The 23,537-nt window shown below is 36.1% G+C and overlaps 1 protein-coding gene across 2 annotated transcripts in view; it reads right to left on the bottom strand.

Annotated features, from left to right (window-relative positions):
• Positions 1-23,489, bottom strand: part of creb3l1 (cAMP responsive element binding protein 3-like 1) — a 57,043-nt gene extending 33,554 nt beyond the window's left edge. For both annotated transcript variants that reach the window (NR_199880.1, NM_001243038.2), the window contains exon 1: positions 23,112-23,489. Coding sequence is in view for 1 of the 2 variants with exons in the window: in NM_001243038.2 (NP_001229967.2) it covers positions 23,112-23,213 (102 nt within the window). In the remaining variant the exon portion in view is untranslated. The remainder of the gene's footprint in view (positions 1-23,111) is intronic.
• Between the last annotated feature and the right edge of the window lie 48 nt (positions 23,490-23,537).

The raw sequence follows: 23,537 nt of genomic DNA, 5'->3' as shown, positions 1-23,537 counted from the left end.
GTTTTTGTGTGATAATCTGAATGTTTGTAAGGGCTGCTATACACCAAGGTGATACCAAACAACTAACCCTCGCATTAGGCTCAAGTCTGGGTCTGTCTGCATCAAAAAGTTGAGCGTGAACACACCAAATGGAAGGGAGCCAAGTGATTCAAGAGTTTGCGCTCTGCACCCGTGTAGGTGGATGTGTCTTTTCCACACCACAGGGGGCAATATCCGTTATCTCACTCAGAACATGAAACCAGGGCTGCGTCCGAAACCGCCAACTACTCAGTAGGTACTGCATTTTAATTTAAACATACTTGGCCGTTACAGTATGAAAGTGAAAAGTATGAATGGAATTCGGACGTACAACATCCGCCATTTTGTCATGGTCACGTGACCTACTTGGGTCAGTTGCGTCGCTTTACTCCCATTCATGAATTTGCTCACGGGGCATCATGGGATAGCGCAGCATGTATGGGATGCTCACTTCAGAATCTCGCCAGAAGTAGTTCAAGAGTTCACACTTAGCTCATGATTTATACATAACTTGTTTGGCATGCTGTCCCGGGAGAGAGCCCTGAGCTCAAGGGATCCTCGAGCCCAGGGCTCCCCCCCTTTTGCAGGGCGAGTGGAGATTGAGCTCAGGTCTATCTCAAACTCCCCCGCTGCTGAGGCCAAGGCGAACTTCCTGAGTAAGACATTATAAAAAAGGTTTAGGCTTGTTTTATCTATAATATAGAGCACATTTGGATGGTGGGAGGAAACCGGGGAACCCGGGGGAAACCCACGCGGACACGGGGAGAACATGCAAACTCCACACAGAAATACCAGATGGCTCAGCGAGGACCCAACACCATTGGTATTCTTGCTGTGAGGCAACAGTGCTAGTCACTGGGCCACCGTGCCGACCATTCTGGATAAAGGAGGAAGAAGGGGAGGAGGGGGGGGTTTCTTCCAGACGAAGATAGTTGTAGAAAGGAAATGAGGATATATATAGTGGTTTGGGATCCTTTGATTGGAGGATCATAATTAGTTAATGTGGACCAGCTGGGTAAATCATGAGCACATGCTCCTTTCGAAATTAGTTTAAAACTAAACTTCACTAAGTCATCCGGGTACTTCTCGCAAACTGACTTTTGAATTCTCTGAATTCGGACATACTACTTGGCTCACATACGGATTTTATTGTTCTATATAGTATAGAAGTATGCAGTTTCGGACGCAGCCCAGAACTTCTGACACACACGTGCAAAGCATTAAAAAGCAGCATTTAGTGTTTGTAATTGTCACACTAAAAAAAAAAAAAACCTAATGGTTGAGTTTAACAATTTGGTGCTTTATTGGGTTATTTTTAACCTTTATTAGGTTATTCATTAAAAACTCAACCAGTTGGGTTAAATATGTGGTGTTTTGTTGGGTTATTTTTAACCTTTATTAGGTTATTTATATAATAACTCAACCAGGTGGGTTACAATTTTGAATTTAAACAGTCAACTGGTTGTTTTTGCGTTATAAAGTTTCTTTAAGCTCTAACGCAATAATATTGTAGTTATTTTTTTATCAAATTACCCCTCCGTGTCGTGTTTTTATATCCGTTTCTCCAGCACTGTTAATTATTGACGATACAAACGTGCGCTTTATAGCCGATCTATATTAAATGGATAAAGCGCTTTCTCTACCTCCCGTGTTCATCTCAGCGCTTTTTTTTTTTTTTTTTTGGAAATGATACTTATATTTGGCATATCCGGCCGGATTCTTACCTTTAGGACCCAGCTGAGACTTTTTTTTATTTGCACAGTCATAATTATAAATATAATTGTAGTAATAGTAATAGTAAATGTAATACCAGAATAGAAAAAAAGAAAAAATTAAAAAATAACCCAATGCATTGGGATAAATTATATAACCCTATGCATAGGGTTAAAAAAAACAATATTTGGGAAGGTGCTATAATAACCTATAGTTGGATTATATGTTGGGGTATTTTTAACCCAACTGTTTTAACAGAGCACTCACCACTGAGAGATTCGTTCCTGCAAATGTCTGATAATCTAATAATCTATATCATTTACACATATTGTGTTCCTTTTTGACTTGAATTGTGTACTTGCAACGTCGGATCACTACTAACGGGGTTAACCCAACGAGAGGCGATGTGGAGAACACACCAAACCAACTAGCCAGACTGACGCTTACCGATAAATCCCATTAGCTGACCCAGCCCTAAAACGCGAATATTAAATGTTTTTGGAGCTTTTTTTACACACTGTAAATTTTTTTAGTAAAGTTATCTAAACCTTTTTTTTTTAACTAATTAACATCAGTTGTCATGATAAGTTTTGATTTTTAGGGCCAAGTCTATGTTTTTTTTTTTTATTACCGTTAAAAATCATCAATTGTTATGACTACTGTGAGCTTATTCACATTTTCTGAGTTTCTACGTTTAACTAAACGTTCTCTCTTGATTAAACAATGTTCGATATGATCATACTCAAATGCAGAAAATCAAGAATTGATTAAGCTCTCAAGCTTTTAATAACTCAAGCAGCAGCTTCATTATAGTAAAAAAATTGTGAAGATAAATATTAATCTAAGGAAATAATGTACGTTTTTTCTAAACAATGTACTTTTGGGAGAGTTTATCAGGTAATCCAGTAAAACTTGTTCGCCATAAGGATTCATAAGCGGATGAGCAGGAAACAAACCTTGCAATGTCAGTTCTCTGTATTGTTTGATGAATGACATCCTGGGAACACCCAGATGACAGAGTTCTCGAAATGACGCAGCTCTCCTGCCGTCACTGTCAAACTAATGACCACGGCTGAGCGTGACAGTATAAACAGTTCCACCCTAAAACTTTGATGTTCGTTAAATGTTGCTGCTGTTCTGGATGTGTGGGGCAGAGATATGCTTGCACACTGAATGCACTATTCCACATGCATGCAGGCTCTGCGTTTGTTTTAACTTGCTTAGTATAACTTCTTAATGATTTCATTAAGAAATAAACAAGCCTAACACAAAATGCCAATGTGCTTTTAGTAGATGACGGCATTTTGTGTGATCCTGTGTGTATCAGAGCAGACAGTCAATGCTTCTCTAATCGTCTTTATCAGCTCTTTCTTGTTATGACAAGTGTCAGTTCAGAGTTTCTGGTGTCTGTCTGGTATTCGGTTGGCCCAGTGGTAATGATGCAATGCTGGGGTGCTGATGCAAGAGTCCTGAAATTCCACATCTGGAAGGCTCTTCAGAGAAAGGATTCCAGGAGAACTTGGAAAAACTGAAAGAATGTGTCTCTGTCATCAGGGTCAGATTTTAGGAGCAATGAAAACAAATCTAATCTTACTCTTTTAGAGATTACTGCTTAAGATAAATAAAAGAAAGAAAGAGTATATTAAGATTATGTTCTTTCACATTAAAATGTACTGACTGATGTCTAATAAAACAGGTCTAAAAACATTTAAATGATAAAAAGTAAATCTGACATTTCATTTCAGAGCAGTTGTCATGTTGCTATTTAAGAAGCATCAATGGATCTGACAAACTAATCCAACAAAATTTCACAATTATTACAGCAGCTTAGTCTTGTGCAATTAACAAAGATACTATTTTTATCATTATGGTTCCGAGAACCATATATTTTCTCCTATAGTACTTCAGCTTAAAAAGACATTAATCAAGAAGTGCATGCCTCTAAGAGTCTAATTTCTTCCTATATTACAGGTGCATCAGAATGAGGACAGCGAGACTTAGGCACTGATTTTTCCCAAAAGCCATTACCATCTTAAACTCACACACGCACTGACCATATACATGCACACACATGGGTGGACTTTATGCAATACACATACTGCAGTATATACATCTTGTATATATCTTTCGTTCAGCTTCAGAACTATTTTTGCACTACTTTTTTATCATTTTATGATTACATATTACATATTGTATAAACTACCGGTCAAAAGTTTGGGGTCAGTTTTTATTTAATGTTTTTTTTAAAGAAAATAATTCTGTTCATCAAGACGGCATTTATTAAATGTAAAAAAATTAATTGTTAAATATTAACTTATTAATTATTGTATGTAATTTCAAATTATTACAATTATTATTCCACTAATTGTTGCGTTTATTTCTATTACCATTAATAATAATAATTATATTAATAACAATAATGATTAACATTAGAGTGATTTCTGAAGGATCATGTGATTCTGAAGACTGGAGTAATGAAGCTGAAAAATCATCTTTAAAATCCTTGGAATAATTTATTGATTTAAATAATAAACTACTTTCAAACAGTTATTTTATAGTGCAATAACATTTCACAATTTTGCAGTTTTGTAGAGTATTTGTGATAAAATAAATGCAGCCTTGGTGAGCAGGAGAGGCTTATTTTAAAACCTTTAAAAATCCTACTGACCCCAAACTTTTGACCGGTATAGTGTACTGTCTCTTGTTCCATATCACCCTACCCCCTCTCATCCCCTTTTTTGCACTACTGTTTATAAACTAGAGTTATTTCTACTGTATATTGTTGTTTAGTGTGATCTGTATTGAAATTATATATTTAAACTGAGTTTGCACTGAGTAGTGAGATTAGGGTTGGGCGATTTAGCCTAAAGTCAAAATCTTGATTAATTGAACATTTTAACTCGATTACGATAAATGAACGATTATTTTATTTATTTATTTTATTTTTCTGCCCTCGTAGTTCACTGACAAGTTTTGCACAGTAAATGTGTTTGCATTTTACCAGTGAGAGATTTTTGAATAAAGGGTGCATTGCTTGATTTTAAAACAATTAAAGAAAACACACACTATCTACTACAGGTATGTATGATTGTTGATTGAATATCAACATTAAAAAACTGAAAAAAATCTGCACTGTCCACGCTCGTCACCACTATCAAACCGACCAATTGTAAAGACTGCACTACCCATCATTGTGACGTGTAGCTACATTTTTTAGAGGTGCGCAGCGCAGCTATGCGACCATGCAAAGGCTGCATCGGACCATACCCAGACATTCGTCAGCCTTAACAGAGTGAGTAGGGAAAATAATTTAATAAATCAACCTGGAAAAATTTTATCATTCATAGGTTATGAATGTCAATTTCGATTACTTTTCGATTAATCGACCAGCCCTAAGTGACATGCACTTAATCTTACCGCACATGTATATAATGACAACTGTAAATGTGTACAGTGACAGCAAAAGACATTCTATTCTATTCTGTTTAGCTTGGATATCAAATTAAATGTATAAGTTCATACAATAACAAGTACATCATATTGTGTGTATTATATAAATGTATATGTGTGTAATTCTATTTCTCATATCATACCTTTTAACCGTTATCTATAGAAGAAACCCACAAAAAAGTCATTTAGTGTCATTATGATGGAATAATTTGATGATTTAATGGAATATTAAAAGAATAAAGTGTATCTTTAGAATAATTTGAAAAATATATGTGTTGTGCTGAATGACAATGAAACATTTATTTAACCATATATATATTTTTTCATTACTGTTATTAATTAAATATGCTGTCTGTGTTGACGCAGACACCAAAATGGGCATCTTGCCAATGTTCCATATATCATTGATCCATCTATACAGTCATGCCTGAAATAATTCATACTCCTAGTCAGTCACCGCTTAAGCAAATACTGTCATTTCAAATATTGTTACTTTTACTATCAAGCTGGAAAAGGGACCACAGCTGCAGGAGCGCAAAGCATGTGTGCGCAGGCTGAGCAATGCCCTATTTTTCCATCTGATCCATTTTCTTGAAGTAAGGTTTGGGTCATGTCCGGGTCTAAGCGGGCTGGTAAACTGCACGCCTGCTCGACTCATCGCATTCCATTCCGTTATTCCAGACCTCCAGCTGCACTCCAGCCAATCAGAGCTCGGTATGCAAATGAGCAGAGGGGGAGAGCTTGTCATTTTGGAGCTGGAGTGCAGGGTGCGCACGGAGCACCTCGGCGCGCACATGAAAATAGCGCATTAGTCTTTGGAAAAATAAACACTCCAATAAAAATCATTCAGCAGCAGTGGAATTGGGAATATAGCCAAAGCCACAATGTTTGGGAATATTTGCCTCTCGCTGAGCACATGAGTTATTTCTGAGAACAATGAGTCACAATGAGGAGATTCATTCTACTAGTGGCAAAATAGAGAGAGAGAGAAGGGGAGACGCTCTTAAACTCAAGATGGGCTTTGCAGATGTTCAGTGTTTATACTAGTCAACGTGTGATGCAATTAGAAATACGGTTCCCTTAAGTGAAGCATGAATATCGGCTTCAGCCACAGCCTGGTCTGATCAGCTTTATTTATTTACACATCTAAATATTTACAGCTTTCTCTTCAGAAGGCATGCATGAACTATTCTAAGTCATCTGCACTGAATCTGGCATTTTGACCAAAATATGAAGGACATTCATGTGTGAATGTGAGGTTAAGATGCATTTTCACATTCATGCTGTGTTCAAATGCACTTTAAATCCATTCATAAAGTTCAGATTCTGTTGCAGTTACGAGTGGGAAAAAATTCACCATTGCACTGTAAAAAGTTGCATTAACCCTTTAACTGTTTCACCAACAAAAAACATTTTTGGATAGGATTTCATAGCTCCTAATGTCGAAAGTTAACACACATTTTTTTCAACACATCCTATAATGTCTATAATATCAACCATTTGGTAGAAGTTGATAAGTCGGTTTATAAGTACCAGAATTAATACATATACTATGAAAAATCGAAAAATATGAAGGCCAATTTATTTAAAAACATATTCAAAGTGAATGTTCATGGTATGTCTGATAATATTTTTTCTTCTAGAAAAAGTCTTGTTTGTTTTATTTTGGCTAGAATAAAAGCAGTTTTTGATTTCTTTAAAAACATTTTAAGGTCAAAATTATTAGCCCCTTTAAGATATAAATGTTTTTCCATAGTCTACAGAACAAACCATCGTTATACAACAACTTGCCTAATTACTCTAATCTGCCTAGTTAAACTAATTAATCTAGTTAAGCCTTTAAATGTAAGATAAAATAAATCAGTTATTTGAGATGAGTTATTAAAACTATTATGTTTAGAAATGTGTTGAAAAAAAATCTTCTCTCTGTTAAATAGAAATTGGGGAAAAAAAATAAACGAGGGCTAATAATTCAGGGGGCTAATAATTCTGACTTCAACTGTATCTTCAGTTTATCATCATTAATACATCTCAACTTCTCCAAAGCATCAGTATGATTTTAAATTTTTTTAAAACAAGCTTATCCTGCACACCAAAGCTGCATTTATTTAATCAAAAATTGCGCTATAAAATAAAAGTAGCTTATAATTTAATTTAATAATTTTTTCCAGTGATTTTAAAGATGAATATTCAGCTTCATTACTCAAGTCTTCAGAGTCACATGATCCTACAGAAATCACTCTAATATTAATTATTAATATTATTATAAATATTATTATGATTAATAGTAGTAAAAGCAATAATGACGGGAATCATTATTGTTAATGTTATTGTCATTTGAAACTACATACAATAAGAAAAAAGATATTTAAAATTGTAATAAATATTTACCAATTGTTTTATGCTAATTAAACTTTTACAGAGTAATTTTACAGAGAAATTTAAACAAATATTTTTTTCTCACCCCTATCTAAACAAGTTGAGGTTACATTTATCTAAGAGAGAAATAATAAAAAAATTAAAAAAATAAAATATTTAAATAAATTAATTACAAATTAAAATTTTTATTTATAAAAAATCAATAAATCAAACAATAAAAAATCTGTACAGAATACGCATATTACAGAATACACATATAATGTTTAACAATTTAACATTTTTGTTACATTTAATAAATGCTGTCTTGATGAACAGAATAATTTTCTTAAAAAACAAAAATTCTCTAGTGTTTTTGAGTGTTCAGTTATGTCTCCTAACATGACAGCCAAAAAGACAGATACCCTTCATTTTAAGATCACTGAAATAATTTACATTGTGAGCAAAAATTAAATACATAAAAAAAAAAAAAAAAAAAAAAAATATATATATATATATATATATATATATTGACCCCAAGCTTTTGACCGGAAGTGTATACAATATTTAAATATAAATCCACAACTACAAAAAATAAAATAGCAATGTCTAGATAATGTAAATACACATTTAAAGCTTTCTTTTAAAAGGCATGTATAGAACATTTTTACTCCTCTGCACCTAATCTGGTCAGTGTGAATGTGAGGTTGAGATCCATTTTTACAGCCATACTGTCGCTACATCTGCACTTTAAAGCCAGTTCATATTCTCATATTTGGATTCCAGCTGGCAGCTGTGAGATATCAGAGATGGGTCAGGGTGAATAGTCAAGAACTAACGCTCATTATGATCCGCTCAGCATGCGTGATGAGCCAGACGCGAGGGGGTGGGGGGTGGGGGTGGGGGTTGGGGATGATGGGCTCAGTGTTTGCAGGTGAGCCCGAGCGAGGGATCCAGACCTCTGCAGGTGTTCACAGGTGAGGGCTGATTTAGATTACAGGCATGGCGTCAAGTTCACAGCTGCAGTCTTTAACTTTTGTAAGCTTGCCACCAGACACAGACACCAGCGTCTGACCCCCTCCCTGAAGATCAGGTCACACAGGTTCCTCACCAAAACAAAACTACAATAAAACTAATTCAAAGAAAGCCAGTCATTGTGTACACTACTCTTTTTACTGTAGTGCTGATAAGGTAAACCAGGAGATGAAGTGTTGGAGGTTTTATTCAAGTCCTTGCTCTCCTCCTGCTCCCTTTGTCCCCTCTCTCTCTCTTTTTCTTTGTCATTCTCTCTCTTTCTTCTTCCTCCCTTTCTGACTTTTCCAAATACAACTCTTAAGTCCCTTCCCCCTCTCACTTTCCTCTGGTTTCTTAATTCCAGCTCCAGATTTTTCTTACGTTTCTCTGTCAGCCGCAGAGCAAGAGAAGCACGACCACAGGAGGCAGCCGGGCTTCAGCTCCACCTCTAGACGGGAGCCACTGAGGGCCACAAACCAGACCAGCTCTACTGGAGGTGAAGCCGTGGGTGGCAGAACGACAAACATCAACTGGATTTTTGGGACTGAGCGTTAGAGAAACTGAAAGACATTAAGGCCAACAGTAGCTTCCAGAGGAAGGCGGTTAAAGAGCAAACGGGGATACAGAAGTGAAGGGAAATCCTGAGCTACAAGGAATCCCCATAACCAGCCTCTATTTTCTGCTACTGTTGCAGTTTGGGAGGGGGTCTCCAGATGTGATTTCCCCCTCCCCCCTCACAGGACTCTCTGTACTCTGTAATTTTGCCAGTCTAAATTGGCTCTTTCCAAACTGCCTGTGGCAGCACAGCCCTGGGCAGAAGAATATCCTGTATACAGACCAAAGTGCTCCGTTAGTCTAGTCTGTCCTTGAGGAAAACCAGAGGTTTTGGTTCTTTCAGAATATTTGCTCTTTTAATATATTAAGATAACTGCCAAGACCACTTAAGTAAATCAAGTAGCATCTAGGGATGTCCCGATCAGGATTTTTTGCCCTTTAGTCCGAGTAATTTGATTTTAAATATCTACCGACACCGAAACCCAATCCGATACTTCTATAATACATAAAAAATTAAGAAGAGCAAAGAAACAGATCCAAGATGATCCTTATTTGGTTAAGTAAATCCTTATATGATTTAATTCACCTTATTTTAATATTCAGCAACTCAGTTAACAAACAGAGCACTTCTGTGAGGTAGCTAGAACAATGAAGTAATAAATAACATCAATTCTTCACTTTTGAACTTTAGTGCACCAGTAAATATATAAAAAATTTAATATAAAAACAAACAGCCCCTCAATTTAAAATACCCGGCAGGCAAACCTAAGTTTACATATCTCACAATTTGCTATGGCAATGTTGTCGTTATCAACTTTTTAATACCTCAAGACTGCAGCCATACACGCAATTTCCACTTCAAGCTGCTTTTGTACTCTACTTTGCCGGGATTTAACCAATAGTGTCTCTGCAACCAAGTGATATCATGTCGCACGCGTTGCTGTTTCTGTGTGAAGCCAAGAAAGAGGTCGAACTCTATACCACTACATAACTATAGATGTGTTATAAAGTAATGAGGATATACATATATTGTCTTGAACAGGAGGTAATGTCCATTTCCGATATAGTCTGAAAACATGTAATTGGCCCCGATTTCTGATAACGTGATCAGATTTGAACATCCCTAGTAGCATCATAAGACATAGTCAACGTTGTCAAATAATATGGGAAATAAAAAATTTAGATATGAAGACATTCATTCAGTTTCTTTCGGGTTAAGCAGGTCGCATACTGGATGTGCAGCTTGGCGCCGCAATACGGCGTGCACATGACAGTTGAAAGTATTGCACACCAAATGGGCACATTCGGATGTAAAATTTTAAATGAAACTATTTAGATGACGCTCTGTGGTGCGTCAGAAATATGAACAGTGTTTTGAGTCGTGGCTGGGCGATTGACTTGCATAGCTGGTTTGTTTGTACTCTGAAAGAAACCTACAGTATGTTTAGAATTCTAAAATACATGGTGCTGTGTGGTGCGTCGTGTCACCGGTTGGTGCATCTGATGTGCGACCCCCTTGAGTCTCGAATGACATTTCAGACAGTGAAATGAACCACAAACTATTCCAGCATATGTTTTACACAGCGGATACACACACACACTCACTCACACACAAACCCACTACAGACAACTTAGTTTTGTTCAATTCACCTGAAGTGCATGTCTTTGGACTGTGGGGGAAACCGGAGCACCCGGAGGAAACCCACGCAAGCACGAAGAGAACACGCAAACTTCACACAGAAATGCCTACTGACCCAGCTGGGACTCGAACCAGCAACCTTCTTACAGTGAGGCGAACAATATAAAGATATTATGAAACAAATCATAATTATAAACAACATTGTGCAATTGCAGGAAAAAGAGAGAAGGTCTGCAATCAGAGAAGGAATAAATTCAGGTCTACAATTCAGATCAAGTGATAAATAAAGTTACAATCACGAACAATACAGTCAAATTTGGGTTATATAACGACAAAACCTCAAGAAATTTGAGAAACAATTTCATATTGAAATATTGAGTCACAATAATAATCCCATTATGAAACTACAACTAGAAACGTTCAGCAGGTTTGTAATTATGCAAAATAGTTGTGAAATGCAGCCTCACAATGAGGAAGAGCAAATCACAATGCAAATTTTTGGGCTCTGAGACAGAATTGTGCTTCCTTATAGTCATAATAGGAATTAAATACCTTATCCACTGACATTATAATAAAATACATTAAATCTCATTAGCATCTCGGTTATAAAACCATGCCTGGAATTAAAAGTCATTATACAATTAACATAATCAGCAGTGTCTTTGAAGCTCACTAGAAAGGGAGCCTGAGAAGACAATGGTGCATTTAGGGACCGCAAGGAAAGCTGACGACATGTTCCTGCAAACACTCACACCCACCTGACATATTTATTCAGAGCCTGAGGGGTAAGACGTGGTTAACAGTGGGCACACACACAGACATCTCCACAGTCCTCTGAATGCCTTTTCACATGTGAAGAACAAGTGATACATGCATTAAAGCAAAGGTTTAGAGTGAAAACACATAGGACATAACCTAAAGGGTGCAGGTACTGGTTAAAAAGTTCTGGAGTTCTCTTGACCATCCCAAAGGCTATGAACAATGTAATGTGTTCCAGCTCAGACTTTCCTGTTTGATCAAGCTTTTGGCAGTATTTCAAGCCAACATCTGAGTTGCACTAACACTGATAGGATTTGACCAATGTGTAGATATAAATCAGACATTAACCTGACTTCTTTCCTACCAGTGCTGGTCATTTTCCAATGGAGGAAAGCAAGAAACACGGTGAACTACGTACATTCTTCCCCCTCATGATGCCAGTTTGGAGTTGATTTTATAATTGACCTGAAACGCATGACACTTCTAAAAGATCCACAGCTCTGTCCTCAAGAGAAGCATACATAAGCAAGACAGAGAAAGCGCCTGGAGAGCAGGAGGAGTTCTGGCATGTCAGAGACTTGCTGCTAAAACATCAGCTGAGGACAGGAATGAAGGATAATTCATCTGGGGTATTTTACCGCTTCAAAGTAGTTCAGCATGTGAATCATTTTAACTGACATATCTTAAAATGATAACTGACTGCATTCCTACCACAAGCACACAGTCATATTAAGAGCTAAGCGCTAAAATATGTCTAGGCAATGTTTTTCAGCATTGTTATAAATAAATAAATAAATACGGATTTTTAAAAAAAATGCTAACTGCAAACCGGCTAACTTTTGAAAAAAGTGGCAGTTTTTGAAAATGATGCTGCTGTTTTCAACATGTAAACTGCACAAATGGCACTATCATAACAGTAAGGTCATAGGCATGCATGTTTCATATTGAATCCAACAGTATTTGCAAGCACCTGACAATTAAATCAACAACTAACTGCAGATAATAGGAAAGTATGTTTGCAGAATTCTTTTTTATTTTTAATTTTTTGCAAAGAGACATTGACTACGTTTACATGGACATCAGTGATCAAATTATTTACCTTAATTTAAATAAGACAATAATATAATTTAAGTGTTTACATGAGTTGCTTTTGAATGATCCCGGTTGTAATAGCACATAATTCGATTAACATCATTGCGTCACCACACTATCCATGTTTCCTCTGGAGTTACAAGTAATATTGAGTGTTTTATTTTTAATGTGTTGATTTTAACTGCAGTTTGGCACTTTCACTTTCATTCAGGAACATTTCATGCATGCCCCTGTGACAAGCGAGATATTGGATGTGAGAATGAACTGCTGGAAGGGTGTTGTTTTAATGGAGTTTGATATTGCACGCCTTATGAGATAAAAAAAAAAAAAAGTCAGCATTTCGTGATTCAGGTGTCTGTGGTCCTTCACTGAATCGGTGCAGAGAATAGTGTCAAACAGCCGTGTTTCTATGGAATTTCCTGTCATAAAATGAGGCAAAAATCCCACATGACTGTAATAGTTTGATTAAGTTTACATGTTTGTACTGCACTTTAATAATGCGACTAAAATAGGCATACTCCACATGTCTTTGTCCGATTCCTGTTTGGTTCGATTATGATCTTAAACAAATTCATTGAATAAAATAATAATAATAATAATAATAAATAAAAATAAAAAATCACTGTTTACGTGGTAGACTCTTAATCGGAGTATTATCTTAATAGCATTAAAATTTAATTATTAGTGTCCATGTAAAAAGACTCAATTGCCTTGTGCGCCTTGTGAAATACAGTATTTTTGGCTGTCTTTGCAGTTTAAAAAATGATCATTTTGTTTAACACAATGTTGATGTCAATAGGTGAATATTTAAAAAATGTGACAGAAAAAAAAGTATCATATGTACACCACAGTCACATAAATAACCACCGGAGAATGATTTGTATTAAGGTGCAAAAGTACACTAATTTGTGCTCATAGAGTGTAAACACACCTGTCTTATTTATTTTGATTGACTCAAACTCAAGTTAATATTCTCCATTGATCCTGACCTTTTTTGCAGATGTATATAGAGTGAATCACACTCTAGTGTGCACCAGCAACACAAACAGAGACCTAACTGAAGAAGTAGTCTTAATTTGCTTCCAAACGAACTCTGGTACAGTTCATTTAACTTGTGAATATGAACCGACCTCAATCTGGCACATTTACCTTTTGACTTATTAGGATCACGTAGTTTGTTGCCTTATGGAAAAGTCTGGTGTTCGTTACATTTGCTAGCCATTTGAAAATGAGTCACGCTTCGACCTGGACCTCAGAAGAGACACGCTGACATTTAGGCAGATGCATTTATATTAAAACTGTTGGAGATCACACATAAAAATGTCTACAGCTAATTTAGTGAATAGATGAAGGAAAGAGAATTTGAATGGTCCAACTTCTGTCCAATAACTGGTTGACTTTAGCACATGTAAAAAAGGGAAGTCTGAAAGCAAACCACAACAAATATAAAAAAAATCAACATCATCTTGGTCTGGACCAGTTAGTGAAAAAATTGACTTTCCTACTGTGAATAAGCTTTTAAACTATAGAATAGACAGGATCAGAGCCTTATTATCATTATTAACATTTCAACTTTATATTCCAATATTGAACAATGTTACTTTTTAAAAGAAATCAATCTGTGAAATGATAGAAAACATCACCATGCTAAAATAATTAATTGCAGCACAAATTAGAATAGTTTTTTTATTATGATGCTAACATTTAAAAAAATGTATGTGTTTTGCAATACCGGGGCAGGCACCAGCGTGAAAATCGTCAGTCATCGCCCACTATTATCCATGAACAATTGATTAACGTATTATGCAAATGCTCCAAAACTATTCTAAGCATCTAGCAATTTAAAAAAATGAAAGGATCTGGTTTGACAGGACCGAAGACAACACACCCTTACACCTGAACACTCTAACTGCTGATTTAGTTATTTTGTGCGTGACGTGTGTGTGTGTGTTTGCATGAACAAATGCTCACGTAAGAACATACCTCAAAGAACTCCCTTCTGTCTATTTCTGTCCATCATGAGCAGATTTAAAACCAAAGCCAAAGGTATGAATGCAAGAGCCATACTTGACCTTTCTGAGCAACACAATGTTCTATAATGACAAAACTATGAAACAGATGGGAGTGAACGCCAAATAGATTCTCCTGCAGATAAGGAACGTGTGAAAACACAGAATATGTAAGTGAATTCAGAGATGCTGATGGATTAGAATGAACTGACTGATTAAAAGTCTCACTTTTTATTTGTGGGTTAAATCATGTGGCTGCACTGAGGAATCAAACTCCAACATCATAGAGTTCAACTTCTGTGGCCTCTCATTTCTGCATCACACCCAGAGCCTGCCACAATTCCCTCTCTCCTAAAAGACTTCTTAATTGCAGCTCGCAGATGTTGAGAGTTATGACAAGAGTGACAGTTAGAGCTGTATCACTACTATCTTTAACGTTGGCCCAGTCATTCTCAACATTATGCAACCTCTCTTTTTACTTCCCTTCTCGCTCTATCTATTTTTTTTTAAATGGACAGGTTCCATCAGAAGCATCTGAAAGAAAACTCTGGAGGAATGTGTTGCCTTTGCCTCCACTCCTCCCCTCCAGATGCTCCTCACCTCCCCCTAATCCAAATCCTCATCCTCTTCACCCCCAGACACATGAAAGTTGTCAATCATCACTAATAAAAGACCATAATTCATTATTTCAGTAAGGTCACAGTAAAAAAACAACACAGCTAGTTTCAGATGTCAATTACAGCTCCTTGTCTTCAATGAAAAGTAAACAAAACATTATGTTTTAAGTTCAGATTGTACACACTGTACACTGTAAGGCATCTAATAGATATCCAAACGTCTTGAATAAAACAATTGAGGCTAAATTTGGGCTGTTGCTGAAAATCTAACAGACGTCTAACAGTCCAAAAATCGACTAGTCATCAAATAGACAAGAATGAATGACTACACAGGCAAACCCAACATTTTTTGTTTTTAAAAGATGTCAAATAGAAGTCTAATAGACGTCTAAACATAGTCGTCTTGGCTAAAACAAAACAAAAATTTGGGATGTCAGTGAAACAGACGTCTAAGAACAGGCCCAAAATTAGACTAGTCATCAAATGAACAGAAATGAATGACTACAAAAATAAAGTCTGTCTAATCTGTCTATTTAACGACTAGTCTAGTTTTGGGCTATTCTTAGACATCTATTAGATTTTCACTGACAGCCGAAGTTTAGCCTTGTTTTAGCCAAGCTGTCTACGTTTAGATGTCTATTAGACGTCTATTAAACACAAAATTGTTGGCTAGAAAGTTTGTCTAATCTATTAGATGACTAGTCAATTTTGGTCTACTGTTAGACGTCTATTTGACTGACAACTTAAACACACTTTGTTTTAGCTAAGATGACTATGTTTAGACGTCTATTAGACATCTATTAGACATCTTTTAAAAACAAAAAATGCTTCCTGGGTTTGCCAAGACGTCTAAGTTTGGATGTCTTTTAAACACACACACACACATGTAATATGCTTGCTGGAGTGTCCATGCTGCCTAACCCTTCAGGCTCAGAGATAAAGAATCAGAAACAACCTTTAGGACAGGTGGGACCTGTCAAACCTGTAGATATCACTTCTAGACTTCTTCTGGAGTGTTTAGACATGCTACATGCCTCTAAAGAAAGGTTTTCAATCTGACTCATCTTCTTGACTTCAAAAACTGAAAATAAAAAGGGAAAGCATCAGCACGCTATTCAGGTTTCTGTTGTTTCCTCTTTCTGTGTGGGATGTGATTGAGCAGGAAAAATTGGTCAAATGACATAGTAGCATCATCGAGCATATTTCCTCTTAGATTTTTTCACATACAGTTGCTAATAATATTTCTGTGGAATGACATTCTCTGTGTCACTGATAAAGCAACTCTAACCGGTCTCTTAAAAATGAGAGAGATTAACTTACTTGAGTTTAGATTTCTCTATTGAGATATCCGTATCGTATCACAGATTGATTTGGGGTTGAGCGGAAATAAAGCGGCTTTCATATAACAAGCAGTCTTGCGTTTATTTCCATATTAATAAATGTCTTGGTTTTATTAGTGTGACGGAGACAGATCAGAGCATCCTGTTTATAAGATTAATACGGTGAATCATTCTATCTGTCACAAAAGCCATTCTCAGTTTACAAATATGGGAAATATAAAAAAACTATATAAAACCACAGAGTGAGGCAGATTGACAAACAGCAGCTCCCTCTGAATAAAGGATGCACTGCAGAAACATCAGAGATATATCATATAAAGTGATTTAAATAATTAAAGCCTGGGGTTTTCTTTGTGCTGTTGTGGTTCACAGATCCTCTCTGTGATCTGAGCTTTAGCAAACAGTAGAATGAGACATGCTGATTTCCATCCCTCAGCACAAGCCGTGCAATTACAGCATAAGTCATGATTTAAAAGGGTAGACGTGCACGTGCACTTTTATTGCAGTACTATCATTGTAGTTTTTTTAAATCATTATTATGGGTTAATAACTTTCTCTATTGGCGACGTGGTGGCTCAGTGGTTAGCACTGTTGCCTCACAGCAAGAAGGTCGCTGATTCGAGTCCCAGCTGGGTCAGTTGGCATTTCAGTGTGGAGTTTGCATGTTCTCCCCGCGTGCGTGTGGGTTTCCTAAGAGTGCTCATGTTTCTCTCACCGTCCAAACACAGGCGTTATAAGTGAATTGAATAAACTAAATTGTCTGTAGTGTATGTGTGTGAATGATTGTGTAGGGATGCTTCCCAGTGATGGATTGCAGCTGGAAGGGCATCCACTGTGTAAAACAAGTTGGCTGTTCATTCCACTGTGCTGAGTAAAGGGACTAAGTCGAAGAAAAATGGATGAATGAGTGAACATTCTCTATTCTCTATTCCATTTATACTGTGGAATACAAAAGGAAAATGAAGGGATAGATCACCCAAAATTGAAAATGAACTGACTATTTACTCTCCTACTCTTATTCTTACTCTGGTTTAAAGCCTGTTTGAGTTTCTTTACTCTGAACACAAAAGAAGATATTATGTAGAAACAGAAAACCTGCAACTACTGACATCCATTGTAGGAAAAACAAATACTAAGTCAATGGTTACAGGTTTCTACTTCAAATCAGGTTTGGAAGAAGTGAAGGGTTAGGAAATGATGACAGAATTTTCAGTTGTGGGTAAACTATGCCTTTATACCATAGAAATCGATGGCTACCAGGTTCCAGCTATTTTTTAAAAGGGCACCTATGATGAAAATCATCTTTTGGAAGCTGTTTGGACTGAACTGTGTGTAGGTATATTGTGTCCACAGTTATATTGGGGTGATATAAAGACAATAAATCTTTTTTAAATTTCCTGACAATTAAATAGGATCTAAATCCCTCTCATTTTGAGGCCCACCTCAACGTGACGTAGGAGTGCGGTTTCCCCAATTACTGATTTGATTGACACCCATGTATTTACATGCATTCGTAGTAACATGTATAATCATATCAACAAGACAAGACATGCACTAAACAACTGGGTTTTAAAGATCTGTTCATCTCTCTGTGATCATCAATCATCATTCAATGTGATTAAGAATAAGTTTTACAAGTTTGAAATGTTTTTAAATCAGAGCATGTTTGTAAGAATTACAGCGATTTTATCGTCTTTATCACCACAGCCACCACATGTCAGTAAAATTATCAAAGAAGACGCTTCAATCCCGGTTTGTGGACGTTAAATCGAGTTTGGATCGGGTTTCCAGTGGATATTAATGTGTATCCTGTCAAATTTGCCAAAAAACAGTGCGAAGATGAACCCACTTACTGTGTGTGCGTGAATTTTGTAATGACATTGTGTGTGACTCATTGAAAGGCTTGAATGAACTCCACAACAAATACATCAAATAATCATTGGGAAAGTTCTTTAACATTTCAAACAAACGTTACGTAATATCTGCTTCCTTCATGTCTGTCACTCTGCTGTTTATCTGACGCAGCCGAGGCGGAGATTGAGACACATTCTGCCACAAAACAACTAGAGCAGAAAAGTTTAATATTGTGAAAGGTCTAATAAATAATCTGATGTGTATTTTGAGATGAAAATTTACAGACACATTCTGGAGACACAAAAGACTTATCTTAAATCTTGTAAAAAGGGGTAAAGGGGGTGCCCTTTAATATCTTATTTTCTGTTCATCAGGGGAAAGAATCTCAAATATGTGTAAAACATGTGAAGGGTCAGTAAATGATCCCTTTAAGGCTTCCAAAAATAGGCTAAACTAATATCTTTAAAGTGCCTCACTACAAATGGTGGACTGAAGTGTGATATATAGTGTATGGCATATAGTGTGATATATAATATATAATATAGTGTGTGGACTAGTTGTTTCTGTAAATCTTGACATGTGCATTTTCTCGGTGCATTCACAAGAGAAGCAGCAATGTCAGAATAAATTGCTCTTTTGAGTCAGATCTTTTCAATTAGTCGTTTCATCCAGTTTATATAATTTGTCTGAAAGAACTGTAACTGCAGGGGACAATTATCACGAATGAATCATGACCAAAATGTCTTGTCATATAGCGCATGAGTGTTTTTGAGGTTAGAAAGCTTCATACTTTATTCACTGCAATGTTAGAAAGAAACTCAATCAAATTTGCAGTAACACAGTTTGTTCAAATAGTTACTTAAACTATAATTCCAGCTGCCTTCTATTAATTCTGATCCCCATTGTATATGTGATTTCTATTTTTACTATCCTTATATACAAGGGATATTTGTTAATCTACAAACATACAAATTCATATAGTGGAGGAAATATATATCTGAACTCAACATTCCTGGATCGAACCAGTAACATGTATAAATATAATGCCAGAATGAATGAACAAAAACACACAGGAGTCAAAAACCAGTGTGTGTGTAACCCAGGAGCTCAGAGAGCAGCTTCCTCTCTAAGGGCACAAGGCAGTCATTCACTGAGCCTTCAAGGGCTAGTGTCTCTCTCACACACATACAAATACACACACACACACACACACACACACACACACACACATACACACACACACACACACATGCTAAAGAGAAAAGTGGGGTACCATGGAGGGTCTGGAGTGGTCTTTCACAGACGTCCATTCACACACCCACACAGGAGCACAGTGGCATGCATACGCTCATACACACACACACAGACAGCTATCGGGAGCTGTGAATGAGCCTCCTTCACTCACAAGCCTCTCTCTCCTTTCTCTATCATCACTCTCTCCCCTCAGTCAGGTCCTTACACAGCAAACTGGAGCACAGCTGGTACTCAATGAGGGACATCTGGATCGAATGCTACCCGTTAAAAACCCTCAACAACCAACAGACCAGCAGGAAGAAAAAAAAACAGACAGACAAAACCTTTACGTAAAAAAACCTCATATGTGAACACAGTTTACAAAACATGACAGGTTTCCATTAGAGATCTCATTAGAGATTTCCCTGCTTTATATCTTTATATTAATCTTGTATCCTCTCTATATATTTTAGTCATTAACATTTTAAATAGGTGCATATTTTAAGTCCTCTTTTGTTTAGTTATTTTTTTTAGGTTTTTCACCTGTTTAATTACCTTTTGCCTGCAAAGTTTAATTTAAAAGGTCTTGTGGTGTGATAAATACATTATTAAAAGCACAAACATATAGTTTCAAAATTAATATATAGAATATATCCCTGCAGGCACAGAATATCAATATGACGTCATATTGGCGTTGTACCCCAATGTACCCCAATGTCGTGGTGATGCTGGATTTTGTTTGAAAATGAAAATCGGGTTGATATCAGAACCCAACATAAGGCCGACGTCAGTGTGCAACGTCCAACCTAAAATCAACCAAATATCATCGTCTAATCATGTTACACCTTGACGTTGTGTAGACAGTACCACTATGACATCTACCAGACGTTGGATTTTGGTCACTTTCCAACACAACCTAAAATAAACCAAATATCAACGAAATTTTACGTCGCTATTGGATGTCAAAATAACGTTGTCCTTAAACACTGGATAGACATTGAATGTTGGTCACTTGACGTCATGATCTAAATCTAACCTAATATTAATGTCTTATGATGTTGTGTGCCTGCTGGGTATATACTAAAATAACTTGAACTGAAAAAAAAATCTAATAAAAAATCTTTAATAAAAATTCATCATTTTCTTCTATTTTCTCATAAGATCTTAATGAATTAAATATACATGAATTAAAATATATTTTATATATTTTGAATATATTGGAATGAATAAAATATTTTCATATATTTAACTTATTTAATTGACTTATAAATCAATTAAAAAGTGACAAAATGTAAACACAAAATATTTCATTGTAGAAAAAAATGAAGACAGTGATGAATTCTGTAATTCAGGCAATTTCAGTTTAAGTATTTTCGCCCTAAGGTGTTGAACTAAATATGCTATAATCATTTATCATCTTTTGTGTTTCATAGAAGGAAGTAAGTCCTTCTGGTTTGAAACAACATGATGAGGCAAAAAAAGACCAAATAGATTTAAATGAATTGTAGCATGTCAAGCCACAGGGTGCTACAGTCTGTGAGTTGTTTCTACAATAAAGAGATATTACACATTATATAGTATCTCGTGTAATGTGCGCCAGCCACTTTGTATTGTAAAAATAAATGAATAAATAAAAACATATAAGCTTAGGAGCTCATAAGAAACTAGATGCACATCTTATTTGTCCAGCCCCATGAGATGGCAAGATGATGCTGCAGCTTCCCTTTTAAAATAAAGGTCAAAACTTTTCCATCTCATCTGAGCCTCATATAGTGACATCTGTGATGTCTCTTTACGTCTCTCTGTGTCTCTCTGGACAGGGATTACAAAAATGTGTGTAAGTCAGAAGCATTAGCCATAGGAGTTTGTGAATCACTGTGGAAACTGCAGAAGTGTCCTGGGCTCCTAATGGATCATGTGCACATGGAACACTAGCTTCAAATGAAATGCATTAACAACCAAAACACTCCACTCCTGCTGACCTAATTAAAGTAATAGGTTATGCAAAAAATGAAAATACAGTCTTCATTTCCCCACTGTCATTGCTCCAAACCTTTCTTTCATGGAAAACACTTAAATAATGCACCGGTGATCATTCGAGACTTATGACTGGTGGTCATGAGTTGATTCATTCGGTTTGGCTTTAGGAGACTTGGAATATAGTGGATTAGTTGTTATAATTATATATATATATATATATTGATTAAAACTCTTAGCCTCAGCCTCATTCTAGTTCAACAGGTCTATTTTAATACTTGTGACTGGAAATTTTTCCTCATATACTCTTTTAGTGTTTAATGAAAAAAGCGGTTTGAAATGACATGCATTTTTGGGTGAATGATTACTACTGATGACAGATTCTGTTAAGGCAAACATGACAGTTTTTTTGTGAAGTTTATTCACACAATGTTAGCCTACTCCTTGTATTTCATAATCAAATAATGTAATAGACTTGTTGCTTTTTATTGCTATGGTGGTTTTAGCATACTGTTCAACATAAACAACAAACTCAGTAGACCTTTTTTATTTAAATTAATTGAAATTAATTAATTGTCTTCAACCTTTCTTTACCACCTAAGGTAGAGTAAATATACTGCTAAATCCAATTAAGACAGAGCAAATGTACCACTGAGTCCAATAACTGTATAGAACTGAATTATAATAATCAGCATCTTTGTTCACCGGCTGTGGCCGGACACGAGAAGCAGGATGAAGCGATCAGTGGGCGTGGTTTAGTATAAACGTGTGGTTTAGTTACACAGTACGGCAAGGCGTGTGGGCGTGGTTTAAATAAATAACACATTGGCGAAGATCTCCCCCCGCTACCCAAAGGTCCGGCTGAAGTTGGAAATTGTCCCTATCTGTGTGCAGCTGGGCAAACTTCACAGCTTGAGAACTCCTGCCCTTGTTTATATTTAATTTGCACCACAACATCTTTGACGTGTGATAAATAAACACACGAACAGAACAAACTTAATGTAGGCTATATACAGTAATGTATATATGTACGTATATGTATAAATACATACATATATATATATGTATATATATATATATATATATATATATATATATATATATATATATATATATATATATATATATATATATAAAAATATATATATATATATATATATATATATATATATATATATATATATATATATATATAAATATATATATATATATATGTGTGTGTGTGTGTGTGTGTGTGTGTGTGTGTGTGTGTGTGTGTGTGTGTGTGTGTTTAGGCAATATATATATAATCTGTGTTATACTGAGATTAAAAGTATAAGCATGATGACAAAACAATAATGAATATCTCTCCTGATTTTTCATAAAAATCAAAATATGGCAATGATAAAGACACCCCTTGAAAACATATTCTGCACATTGTCTGCAATATATTCCCCTCTCTGCTGCCGTGTATCGTACAGATGGAAGATGCGGAGGTTTGACATACCACATTGGATAAGAAATCGCTCTCATTCAGATCCTCGAGATCCAACAGGTTGGAATTGGGAAAAAGTTTGTCCGAAGCGAAGTTGTCCAATATGGTGTCCATATCGGCTGTGGATAAAACTGCTTGCAAAAACTACTATATCTCAAAGGTGAGATAAGTTGCAGAATTGTTGAAATCCAATTGAAAAATCGCAAGCAGTAAGTTAATGTGGCTTTCTTTAAGCGACTTGCGCTCGTCTGCACTGTCAGGTCGCCTTCATCCACTGAGCGTCTATTGTCTGCCCATTTGCACTTCTCTGGAAGTGTCGGATAAATTGGACGTGATTAAAGCGAAGTGGCGGTGCGTGGTTCTTCCAAAACTGTATCATTCATCTGTGTTGAGTCTCCAAGGGGTAACTACTGATACATATTCAATACTGTCCCCGCC

Source organism: Danio rerio, chromosome 7, assembly GCF_052040795.2.
Source record: "Danio rerio strain M-AB ecotype USA chromosome 7, GRCz13ab, whole genome shotgun sequence".
Taxonomy (NCBI): domain Eukaryota; kingdom Metazoa; phylum Chordata; class Actinopteri; order Cypriniformes; family Danionidae; genus Danio; species Danio rerio.
Note: the sequence above shows the minus strand (reverse complement) of the source record. Positions and strands in the feature narration are given on the sequence as shown.